At 41.2% G+C, this 10,750-nt stretch overlaps 1 protein-coding gene across 1 annotated transcript; it reads right to left on the reverse strand.

The window, feature by feature from the left end:
- Nucleotides 1–688: 688 nt before the first annotated feature.
- Nucleotides 689–10,046, reverse strand: mis18bp1 (MIS18 binding protein 1). Its single transcript, XM_030045215.1, has 17 exons — nucleotides 8,666–10,046; nucleotides 8,297–8,563; nucleotides 8,030–8,167; nucleotides 7,255–7,568; nucleotides 7,062–7,135; nucleotides 6,252–6,373; nucleotides 5,982–6,072; nucleotides 5,643–5,755; nucleotides 4,530–4,705; nucleotides 4,311–4,380; nucleotides 3,485–4,226; nucleotides 3,182–3,354; nucleotides 2,723–2,859; nucleotides 2,179–2,324; nucleotides 1,839–1,923; nucleotides 1,656–1,710; nucleotides 689–1,434 (listed from the first exon to the last, which is right to left on the reverse strand). The coding sequence occupies exons 1-17, from the start codon at nucleotides 9,663–9,665 to the stop codon at nucleotides 1,337–1,339; spliced, it is 3,801 nt and encodes a 1,266-aa protein (XP_029901075.1). The 5' UTR covers nucleotides 9,666–10,046; the 3' UTR covers nucleotides 689–1,336.
- Nucleotides 10,047–10,750: the final 704 nt, after the last annotated feature.

Here is a 10,750-nt window from a genome sequence, read left to right on the forward strand (position 1 = left end):
TGTTTCTTAAAAGTCCTTTTCTAAGACTGTGTTCATATGTAGTGTGTGTGTGTGTGTGAGAGAGAGAGAGAGAGAGAGAGAGAGCGCATTCACTTGAATGTCTGGAAATCATAGTAGGGAATGCATACTCCATATAAGATAGCAATAAGAAAATGACAATGGTCTGTGGAGATAATAGAGAAAAAAATCTTGAATGATGTTTTATACAGGATTGTCAATAAATTATTATATTACTCTGGGAATTGAGATCTTTTTTTTTTTTTTTACAAATCCCTCGTTCATTTTCAGTTCTTATGCTGCTATGTCACATATACAGTATTGTATTGTAGTTTTAGGCAGATGAACTTCCTCCTTGACACATTTTAGTTTGAGTAAAAAAAAGGTTTCCCAAGTTTGGAATATTATGTGCATCCTCTCTTCCTTCTGTATTATCTTTGACTGGATGCACAACTGTCAAAAGGCATTTGGTGTAACACAGAAAATCACAAACTGAAGACTAGGCAGGTTGGTAAGTGTACAAGTGAAGAACTCTAAATAAATAAATAAATAAAAATAAACAACACATCCAGTGTACTCGTCTCTTTGCAGTTCATGAACTCTGGCAGGCTTGTTTGATACAAATTAACCAAACCTATTAAACAACCCACTTTTATTAAATTATAATCATCAAATATGTGTGAACCTAAGATGTATATCAAAACATTTATTTACAGGGGTATATCAGTAAACAGCAGTAAAAATATTAGTGACGTGTTTACATCATAAACTCATTTCACTTTTATACTTTGTAACAGGCCATGGAAAATTGATAGAACTTGTAGTCTGTCTAAAAACTTAAAAATGGAGCACCTTGGCCCATGTGTGAGTCCAGACATGAGTTAAATTCCTGAGTTTCCTAAGGGAATATACAGCAATGCTGTATACTTCCTTAGGATATATATGTATATTTCCACAAGTTTGTTTCATTTGCACTTTCCATCATTCCTTTAAACATCCTGGATTTTTTTTTTTTTTTATCCATTAACAGCACAATGTCTAATATAATGTAAATCAGAGTCCAAATGTTACATTGGTCGCTGGGAGAAAAAAAGAAAGAAGGTGTTTGACCAGCATTTCCCACTGTCCCAAAGTGGCAACTATTACATATCTGAGGTGTCGAGAGAAGACAAAATATGAGGCAAACAGATTTCAACACAGTATTTTCTGTTAACTAATGGGATCAATGTCCTTTTTTTTCCAACAACAATCAAGTTTCAAATTTCTCCTCTTTTCTATCAATTTTAATCAATGTTTAAACTACTTGATCATTAAAAACTGCTTCAACTCTGTCCCCAAATCAGTCATTGTCCGAGAAGTAAAAATCCTCTTCTCCGCTTTCAGCCAATGCTTCTTCATTGTCTGGGAACATCTCCCACACAACAAAGGTATCATTTTCTGGTGAAAAGAGAAATGAATGGAACATGATAAATAACACAACTCACTTGCAGAATTTACAACCTGTTCAGTCATCAACTTTACAAAAACCTGGGTGTGAGATTGCAAAAATATCTCTAGACCCGTATATGACATGCAGATACGGCACAGCACACAATTTTCTAAAAAATTGCCTTTACATAGACTAAAATGAATGAGCAGCGTGATTTTCTGTAATGTACCTGTGGTACCACATCTTCTCATTGCTCGTTTCACTGACGGTGTGGGTGAGAAGTTCTGAAAGAGAAAGGAAATGTGCATGTAACTAATATGAACATGGTTTTAGTTCGGTCATTGATAGTCTTAGTTTTGCCATGCATGCAAGTGCCTAAACGTCATCTGCAGGAACACTGATGAACTAGTACCGTATTAGGACTGTGTTTGTACACATTGAACTGATTTTTCTTCATCCTCTTCTGGAGCTGATAGATGTATTTGTCATCATTGTTCCTTAACATGAAGAACAAAGAAAGGTTCAGTTACTACTCCGCAAACTTGGTGAAATCATCTATTTTGAATCTACCAACTGAATTTTACATATAAAATCAATAAATAACCTTTACTTTATTTTTCCCAAAATCCACAAACTTTCAAGGATTTTCAAGGCCCTTGGCAACCCTATGAGTATTGAATAACACTTTCTGAAAACTTAATATTTTGAAAAGTGAGATAAACTACCAAACAGTTAAGTCAAACTGTGTTCACCTGTTGGGAGAGCCCATCATGCCAGGAGTGATATGGAGACACTGAGGGGTCCTTGCTGAGAGGACGCCTGTCGTCATGGGGGTCAGGGGCTCAAGATCCATAAATGTGAGCCCACGGTCCTTCCCAGTGGGAGTCATGGAGGGGAGCTATGGAGCGTGACAAAGATGAGGGGAAAGGTATCATTCATCATCATCAATTACGATGCAGTGAGTCCTCTTTGTGACACTTTTTTTGCAGGAGAAAGACGAGACATTCCAACTTCACAAATTTACCCAGCCAATGTCAAATGAGCATGCACATTCTTTTCCAGCAATATCCTGCTGCACATTCATTCATACACACGTCTTGTGGCTGCTCAATACAACCACTTATTCGTGTGTCGGCTTTGTTCCTGCCTATATGGGAATTCAAACAGGTTACAAATGTCATCTCCTGCAAGTCACAAGCCTGCCCACACCGTCAAAGAAGCGGGAGTTAATGACATCCAGGAACCAAGGTGACACAACAGATTTTCATAAAAGGAGAAAGTGAAAGTGGGAGCTACCTGGAATCGTTGACTTTGCATGGAAGAGCTGCTGAAGACGTCATCCAGGTCGTCTTTGGGCATGGCCTCCAGAAACTGACGGACCTGCTGCTTTCTTCTCAAGGTACCCACTCGGGCAGTTATTGTGGGATCCACAGCTAGTTATACACACACACAGCAGATCTAAATCACACCAATTCAGTGGGTTCATTCTTTAAAAAAAAAATATATATATATATATATTTTCAAAACTATGGTAGCTTTGGCCTGACGCTGAAAAAAAGTGAAATTAAAAAGTTCATTTTTAGTGACCAGACCGAGTGCATCTATTTTTCATTTGCATGTTTTCACAATGTCACATGGATAGATTAATCCTTTTGTTAAAAGTTTGTGGAATTATGGAATTAGAACAACATTGGCTTGTAAGGTTTAAGAATTTAATATACATCCCAATACATGCAAGTTTACTGGTTGAAGTACCTGGCTCTTTTTTTGTGTCCTCCTTTTTAGACTTCTTGGCTCTCTTAGCCAAGGCCTGGAACGTCCCCTGGGATGTGTGTCGTTTCTGGCACTCCTCTGCAGAGCGTGTCCCAACGATCATGGCCACATTTACCCAGTAACTTCCCATGTGTTTGGGACATGAGCTGACAGCCCTGGAAAACAGAATAGCAGAGGCATGCACATCTATTTACAATGATGAGACACAGAGGTATGACACCCAATAATTAACTCAAATTCTGTAAAAAGCAACGTTTGTCATCAGGCGGAAACTTAAAAACGTACTCCTGCAGCCTCACAAGCTCTGCCTCAGTCCACTCGTCTTCATCTTTCTCTTGTGGAATCACTTTCTTAGTGCTGATATTTTTGTTTCCCTTGTTGATTTTCTTTCGGGACTGGGTTGGCTGGGGTGCAGGCTTTGGAGGTGGCGATGGGTCGTGTCTTTGGTTTTGTTTGCGCACTTTAGATTTCTGTTTAGCATCGCTCTTTGTTGATACTGCAGTTCTCTTTCTCAAATTCATCCCGCTGTCCTCGGATGAATTTGATGGCTGACTCGATGGAGACTGGTGACTTGACTGTGACTCGTCAAGAGCCTTCTTGCCCCTCCTTTTGCGGGGCTTTCCCCTCCTCTTCCTCTTGCTGGAGAACTCGTCATCTGACTGCGACGCTCTGTCAGTGCCTGTCGGAGGTTCTGCAGGTGTTGGTGGAGTGCGTTTCCTCATCAAGACCCTCACTGAAGACGTTTCAGGCAGGCAACTCTGCTTTTTTGATCTATGTGTTGAGTGCCGATCAGGCTGAAGTCCAGACTGAGGGATACTGTCTGTACATGTTGCCTCTGGAGGGGGAGATCTTTGGCCGGCGATTCTGTCAGAGCGTTGTTCAGGGCCGATCAATGTCTCAGGAACTTCAAGTGACTTCTTGTCCAGCTTGGCCTTGGCTCTGTTTCGTTTGTGGTGTGTGGTCTTGACTTTTCTCAGAGGTACAGATGGCTCACTGCTGGTACTGGTCACCTCATCCTGTTGGCAGCCTGTGAATAGACGCCATACTGTAAATTTACAGCCAACAACTTCTCACACTATACTAGATCAACTGTGTATCTTTGCATCAATACCTTGACTGCGAGGCAGAGACACCTTGGCAGGTTTCTGTGGCATCCTTGTGGAAACTGGTGTATCCATCGGCTGCAAGAGGTAGAAATAATCCATAAATACTTAGTTCATGAATGTCAGGCGTTTAAATTTCACCAAATCAGTTAGCAGAGAGGAGTGACCAAAAGATACATTGCATTGTGGATTGTGTAATGCATTTGAACTTCTGATTGGCTGCTTACGGGGTTGCAGATGGAAGTATCGTAACACTCGTGGATGGTGACGTTCATGTCTGCATCTAGGATGACCCTCCCTCCTTTCCAATACTCTAGAGGTGGCTTAATCACCCGACCACTCCGAGACACTTTTGTACCACCGATGAGGAAGGAAGCGGAGGAAGGGGGAGGACAGGAAGCAGCTGGAGAGGAGGAGACAATATATGTATAATTAAGTGGATAAAGTACCTAACAAAGCCCACTCAAACATGACTTAACTGACTGCTTATTTTAAAAGAATGTAATAATAATGATCTAACAATCTTTCAGTAATAAGCTTTATTTATATATCATCATTAAAAAGAGTTTGCAAAGTGCTTTGATAGCAACAGAAAGCTGTACAGAAAGGCCAAACAAGAGCAATATAGATTAAAACAGGAATACAAAAGATGTAAAACACTGTAAAGAGAAAACAGGGTGTTGAAAGACTAAAAAAGATAAAAGGAACTAGAAAAAACTACAACTACAAAAATAAAAGCAAAAATAAAAAGAATAATAAAGCGTCATCACATATAGGCAAGTCTACAAAAATGGATTTTAAGAGGTGATTTAAAAGAAGTTACTGATTCGGCCAGTCTTATCTCTTCAGGCAAGTTGTTCCAAAGTCGAGGGGGCCCTGATGGCAAAAGCACGGTCACCTTTACATGTAAGCCTCAACTTTGGAAAGGCTAGAAGGGCCCCTGCCGAGCATCTAAGGCTGCAAACTGGCTCATGTTGGGTCAACATTTCTATAATGTAGCCTGGAACCTGACCGAGACATAATCTAAAACAATCAATAAAATCTTAAAATCAATCCCAAATCGAACATGCAGCCGGTGAAGAGAAGCCAGGACTGGGGTGACGTGATGTCGTCTGTTAAAACCAGAGAGAAGCCGAGCTGCTGCAGTGTGAATCAGCTGGAGACGTGAGAGTGACTTTTGGTTTATGCCAGAGACAAGGGAGTTAAAGTAAGTCAAATCTAGAGAAAATCAAAGCGTGGATATTTGTAGGATATCGTATCATCTTAAGGCTGTCACAAAGATGAACTTCTCTACATTCATTGTACAAATAAGGGGATCGCACTTCCAGTCGTACACTTACATGTTTTCACAGGCTTCTCCCTGTGTCGTTTTGCACACAGGGTGGTGGCAGGTGTCACAGGCCGGGCTCTTGTGCTTCTCCCGTCATTGTTCCTCTCCTCTTTAAGGTCCAGGCTACCACACGGATACAACATCCAGTTAGTTCTTTAGAAAACTCTATTTGATTACTGATGACAAGCAACACTCCATCCATAAATATGGCTTTCAGTGTACCACTCAAATACAATCCATCCCATGCTGACACAAACTCCATATGTGCAGCAGAAACACTACTGACATAAAAAGCAGCATTGTCACTGGCAACTCAATGTACTGAATGGACTGAAATGAATAATCTTACTCTGCTGACTCTGACAGAAACTTCTCATAATACATCTTCCAGTTTGACGGGAAACCATGAACAAACTTCCTCAAAAGCCACCTTGGCAATTCTGCAAAAGAACAAAAGACAAATGCAGAAAAGAAGAACGTCAGTCCATATCATATTTAGTATCTGCATAAGTTAAATGTCTTTTCCCCCCCAACGCAGCATGCATACAGTGTATACTCAATTTAAAAAAAAAAAAAAAAAAAAAAACAGCTAGACATAACAAAATTGGAATTGGCTTACCAGATTGAATTTCCATGTTCATCTTGCCAACCAAGACATAAACCCTGCCAGAGACAGTTTTCAGCACAGAGCTAGAAATTGTCTCCATGATGATGTTGCTGTGCCATGGTGTGTTGTCATCCCTTTATGGAAAAAATGAGTCAAAAACACTGATTCAGATTAGGCAAAATAAGGCGAAAGATGCTAAAAACGACATTGCATGAACAGTTCTATATCAAGGAGCCGTGCTCAGGTGTGAAAAGTCTGAATGTTGGCACTCAGCAGTCAAAAATAACAAACAGTGGGATGCAGCAACATTATCTTTAAATTGCTCTTATAAGATATATAAGGACATGTCAACTCCACTCCACGGTGATGCAGTTCTACTGTATACACATTCTAAAATTGATAATGCATACAACTATTTTCAATACCCGTCGTAGTCTGTAGACTTTTTTGCTGGTATTTCAGCAAACTCAAATGTCTATTCAAAAAATCTTAATTTAATTTAATCTTAATTTTAATTTAACATAAGATAATCTAAATGCTATTATGCATTGATATTCATTTAATGCCTTTTTATGTTAATCAATTTAAAAATGTATCTTTCCATGTGTTGAACAACCAGTTTATGGACTGTGACGACGACAAATAAAAATAAGAAAACACTGGTGAATGCCAGAAATCATTGGATAATAACAAAATACAAATACCACCAGATAGCAGCAAATATAAGAACAAATTTGTTTGTATTTCACTTCCTGCATCGGGCCAAATCTTTTTCTGTGGAAACTTTTCAAAAAGGGTCCGTGATATTCCAAATGCACTTACTTGCGAACTCCATCAACGTACAGGCCGTTCCGAGTACATCTCAGCACCCACTTTTTGAGATAAACCACAGATGTCTACAACACAAGAGAATACAAAACAGTGCATTGTTGACTTAGTGTGAAATATGCAGTGAAGTCGTATGTTTATCACAGCCCTGAATGATGTTGTCCAAAGGTATCAACTACTAACTCACTTCGGGAAACTGCATGCGAACGGGCCATCTGTTGCATTTGAACGTGGCCTCACATTTCTTTGGGATGGTGATGCGAGGCGAATCCAAGACAACCGGGTCCTCCACCAGAGGAGGTTGCGGTTTCAGAGCAGGGAGCATGATGTCACCTCTGGGATCAGCATCTGATTGGCTGTCAGCTGGCTCTAACCTGGATTGGTCAGCAGGAGATTCTCTTTGCTGATCATTATGAAAAGCGTCCATACGAGTGTCGTCCTCTGTCTCACCTTTATCAGAAGTTGTTGATGTCGGGCCGTCTTGAGACTGACAGCTATGACCTAAAGGGAAATAAACAATAATAATATGGACAATTTTAAAAAAGGACACTTAGAATAGAAATATAGAATTGTAAATTGAAAAAACAATGTGGAGGATTGGATTTTGTGCTCCTCACAACACATTGGACAACATGAGAAAACAAACAAAAACAGACATACATACAGTTCAACCGAAGTATCAGCCTGGTGCACATTGTGTAGTTATAGATAGATTATTGATCTTCAACGGGTGAACTCATTGGCCAGTAGCCGCCACATCAAACATTCATAAAGAAAAAAAATACAAACCTTACACACACTTGCATCTATAACACGATAAACAGCTGAAGCAGGAGTACCCTAAAATGTGAGCACTGTTGGGGCAAAAAATACTCCAAAACACTGGTTTGTTAATTGTTCACAAAAAGTCATACAAAGCAGGTGTACCAAACGCCCACACATCCACCTCATGACACACTCACCCCTGCTCCTGAGTACCCTTGTGCTGCTGCTGACTTGGTAAACCTCTTGGTGCTGCCTCTTCCTCTCCTTCTCCTTGATGTATGCAAACATCTTGGTTGGGGACATTTGAGGAAGTTCTTCCAGTTCAACAAAGCACCCTGTTCAAACAGAAAGACCACAAACATTAGATAGTTAGAGTGAAGTGAATGAATGGCCGAGTCAGTAAGTGAATCCGCTCCCAAAGTAAGAAACAGTTTCAGCCTCTTTATGAATGAAGGTATTCTCACGTTGCTTTGAGATATGGGTCTGTGCTGAGTCCCGGGGATGCACGTCTTCTATCGGGACAGGACGTCGCTTCACAGCGGGCGGTGATGTCTCATCGCTGGCATCACCATCTGAAAGGCTGTCGGTGGCATGCACCCTGGAGGAGTTCATCTCTGACTGCTGAGCAGAAAATGAACTTCCTTGCAAGCTATTAAAAACCACCATGCTGGTACTGTTGTGAGACTCAACAGCAGTGGAGGTTGGCCTTGCTTGTGAATGACAGGGGAAGCCTAAAAATATTAGACACAGTCAATAGAAAGACAAGATATAACAATGAGTTTGACTCCTTATATTTTCTCTGTCATACTCAAAATACTTAACTTCTTTCTCACCTCCATTGTTGCGCTCTGTGTAAGACTCTTGCTGCTCCCATGTTCTCTTCCTCTCCCTCTTCATGTGAGCAAACGTCTTGGCGGGGGACATCAGAGGACGCTTGTCGAGAAAAACACATGCCTCCACAGGCACATTTCTCCCATCACCACCTTCTGTAGACAAATTAGGTGGCTGCACCTTTACAGGAGTTCTGTGTGTCATCTTACAGTCATCCAGGTCTCTGATAAGGGGTGAAGGTCTCTGGATTGGCTTCGTATTGACCAAACTGTGGGGATGAAACCCTGCTGCTGGCTCCAGGACACGTCTCTTAGGCTGTGTGTGTCCATTTCTTGGCTTTAAAAAAATTCCCACGTCCTTCACAGGAGACATTCCCTGCAGAGTTTTGCTGCCTGACAGTGCACAGCTCAGGGTTTTCCTCGGAGACTGTGTGGGTGAGAGGGTCAAGGCTTCAGCTTCGTTAGCAAAGTTGAATCTTTGATTCTCCTTGGGCATGTCAGCCGTCCAGGTGTCCTCTCTTATCTTCCTGGGTGAGTTAAATTCTGCTCGCCCCATCTCCTTAGCTCTGAAGGGGATATCCCTCTCCACTTGGAATCCCTCGTTCCCACACATGGCCCCTGTCTGAACTTTGGATTTGAGCTTGGCAAACACCTTGGCAGGAGACTCTACCTGTGACTTGTTTTGTTGCAGTGGGTGGCGGTGTGGTCCCGCCCCCCTCAGGAGGGGGAAAGTGACCGGATCCCCGCAGACCATGGAGCCATCAGACATCACGGTGGACTCCACATGACTGGGGAAGCTCATCGCATCCCGGGTTGTTGTCGAGTTCAACCCGATGCTATGAGGTGGGATGAACGGCGTGCGGTCCCAGCTCGAGTTCAGCCTCCACGAGACATCTGTACCAAACGGGACGGCGCCGTGCGGGTTCATCTTTAACCGCAGCGGCTCTCTGCACGCGGCTCGCTCGGTGCTCGGCGGAAAGTCATATTTTGGTCGCGTGAACATGGCGCGCTCGTATTAATTAAACGTCAGGAGAAGCTAGCAGCAAGCACCGATACTTCCACTGTAGCACACATTGTCGTTTATCTTCCCACCATTCCCCATGATAATCTAGTTTTCACGATAAGCTGAAGGTGAATCGGTGGCGCTGTACTGCCGTCGTCCCTTCTCCGCTGCGGTAAGTCACAGCTAGTCGGCTAACTTTATCAATAAATAAATCCATAAGCTGTACAAACACAGCCCCCAGTCCCCTGGTGCCAGCACAGGTAATAAAAGCGCTACAACATGAGATATTTTTGTAATAGTCGGAATTAATGCGTCGTTAACTAAGCTAATATTGTCCTATCGAGCCGACCGCTAGCCTGTAGCAACTTTCAAATTCCAGCTTTGCCGCCGTTGGCTGAAATCAATTTACGTCATTTCCTGAAGTCGGTTACGAAACTTCCGTTTGGGCAACGTTAAAAAACAAACAAACAAAACAAAACAAAACAAATCATGAAGGACAATACCTGTCAGCGATTTCTTAGTCACAAAACAAAAAATCTATCAAAACAATAACTGTACACAATATCTGAGTGAGTTTATTGTCATACACTCGCGTATTTCTTTACTTATTTATTATGAAAATTAATTTATTACTTATCTTTTTATTTGTTAGGTTTGTTTCGTTTTTTTCTGAGGAACATAAAGCATACATGTTACACGCATGTTTTAATTTGAAAAGCTGCTGTAGATATACTTCAGTGTAAGAATAATATGAAAAAGGAAGGAAGTCGTTGTCTTAGTCCATTTTGTCGTATTTAATGCTATAATATTGAACTAATGTTGCTAATATTTCCTATGAAAAGTGTTGATGTAGTAGTCAAGCATATTATCTTGATCACAATAAAATAAGTGGCCAAAACTTGTATCGGGTTTGCAACTTAAAATTACCAGTGTCCGTCTGCTCACCTTGCTGCTCGTACATGCGTCCCAGACCGATTTTTTTTCCTATCAAGGCGACGGATTTTACACTTTTTTATTTTATTAATATTTTTGTCTGTTTGTTTTACGCTTTGGATGGTCATTTTGCCTTGTTGGTTAATTCTCTA

This window comes from Myripristis murdjan, chromosome 22 (assembly GCF_902150065.1).
Source record: "Myripristis murdjan chromosome 22, fMyrMur1.1, whole genome shotgun sequence".
NCBI classification, from domain to species: Eukaryota; Metazoa; Chordata; class Actinopteri; order Holocentriformes; family Holocentridae; genus Myripristis; species Myripristis murdjan.

Excerpts from the sequence above, each read along its gene's own strand:
- mis18bp1 (XM_030045215.1), bottom strand. The coding sequence starts at position 9,665 with ATGTTCACGCGACCAAAATATGACTTTCCGCCGAGCACCGAGCGAGCC. Across the intron at positions 6,073-6,251 it reads GAACATGGAAATTCAATCTG|AATTGCCAAGGTGGCTTTTG; the intron begins GTAAGCCAATTC and ends GTTCTTTTGCAG. Across the intron at positions 5,756-5,981 it reads TTTCTGTCAGAGTCAGCAGA|CCTGGACCTTAAAGAGGAGA; the intron begins GTAAGATTATTC and ends TCCGTGTGGTAG.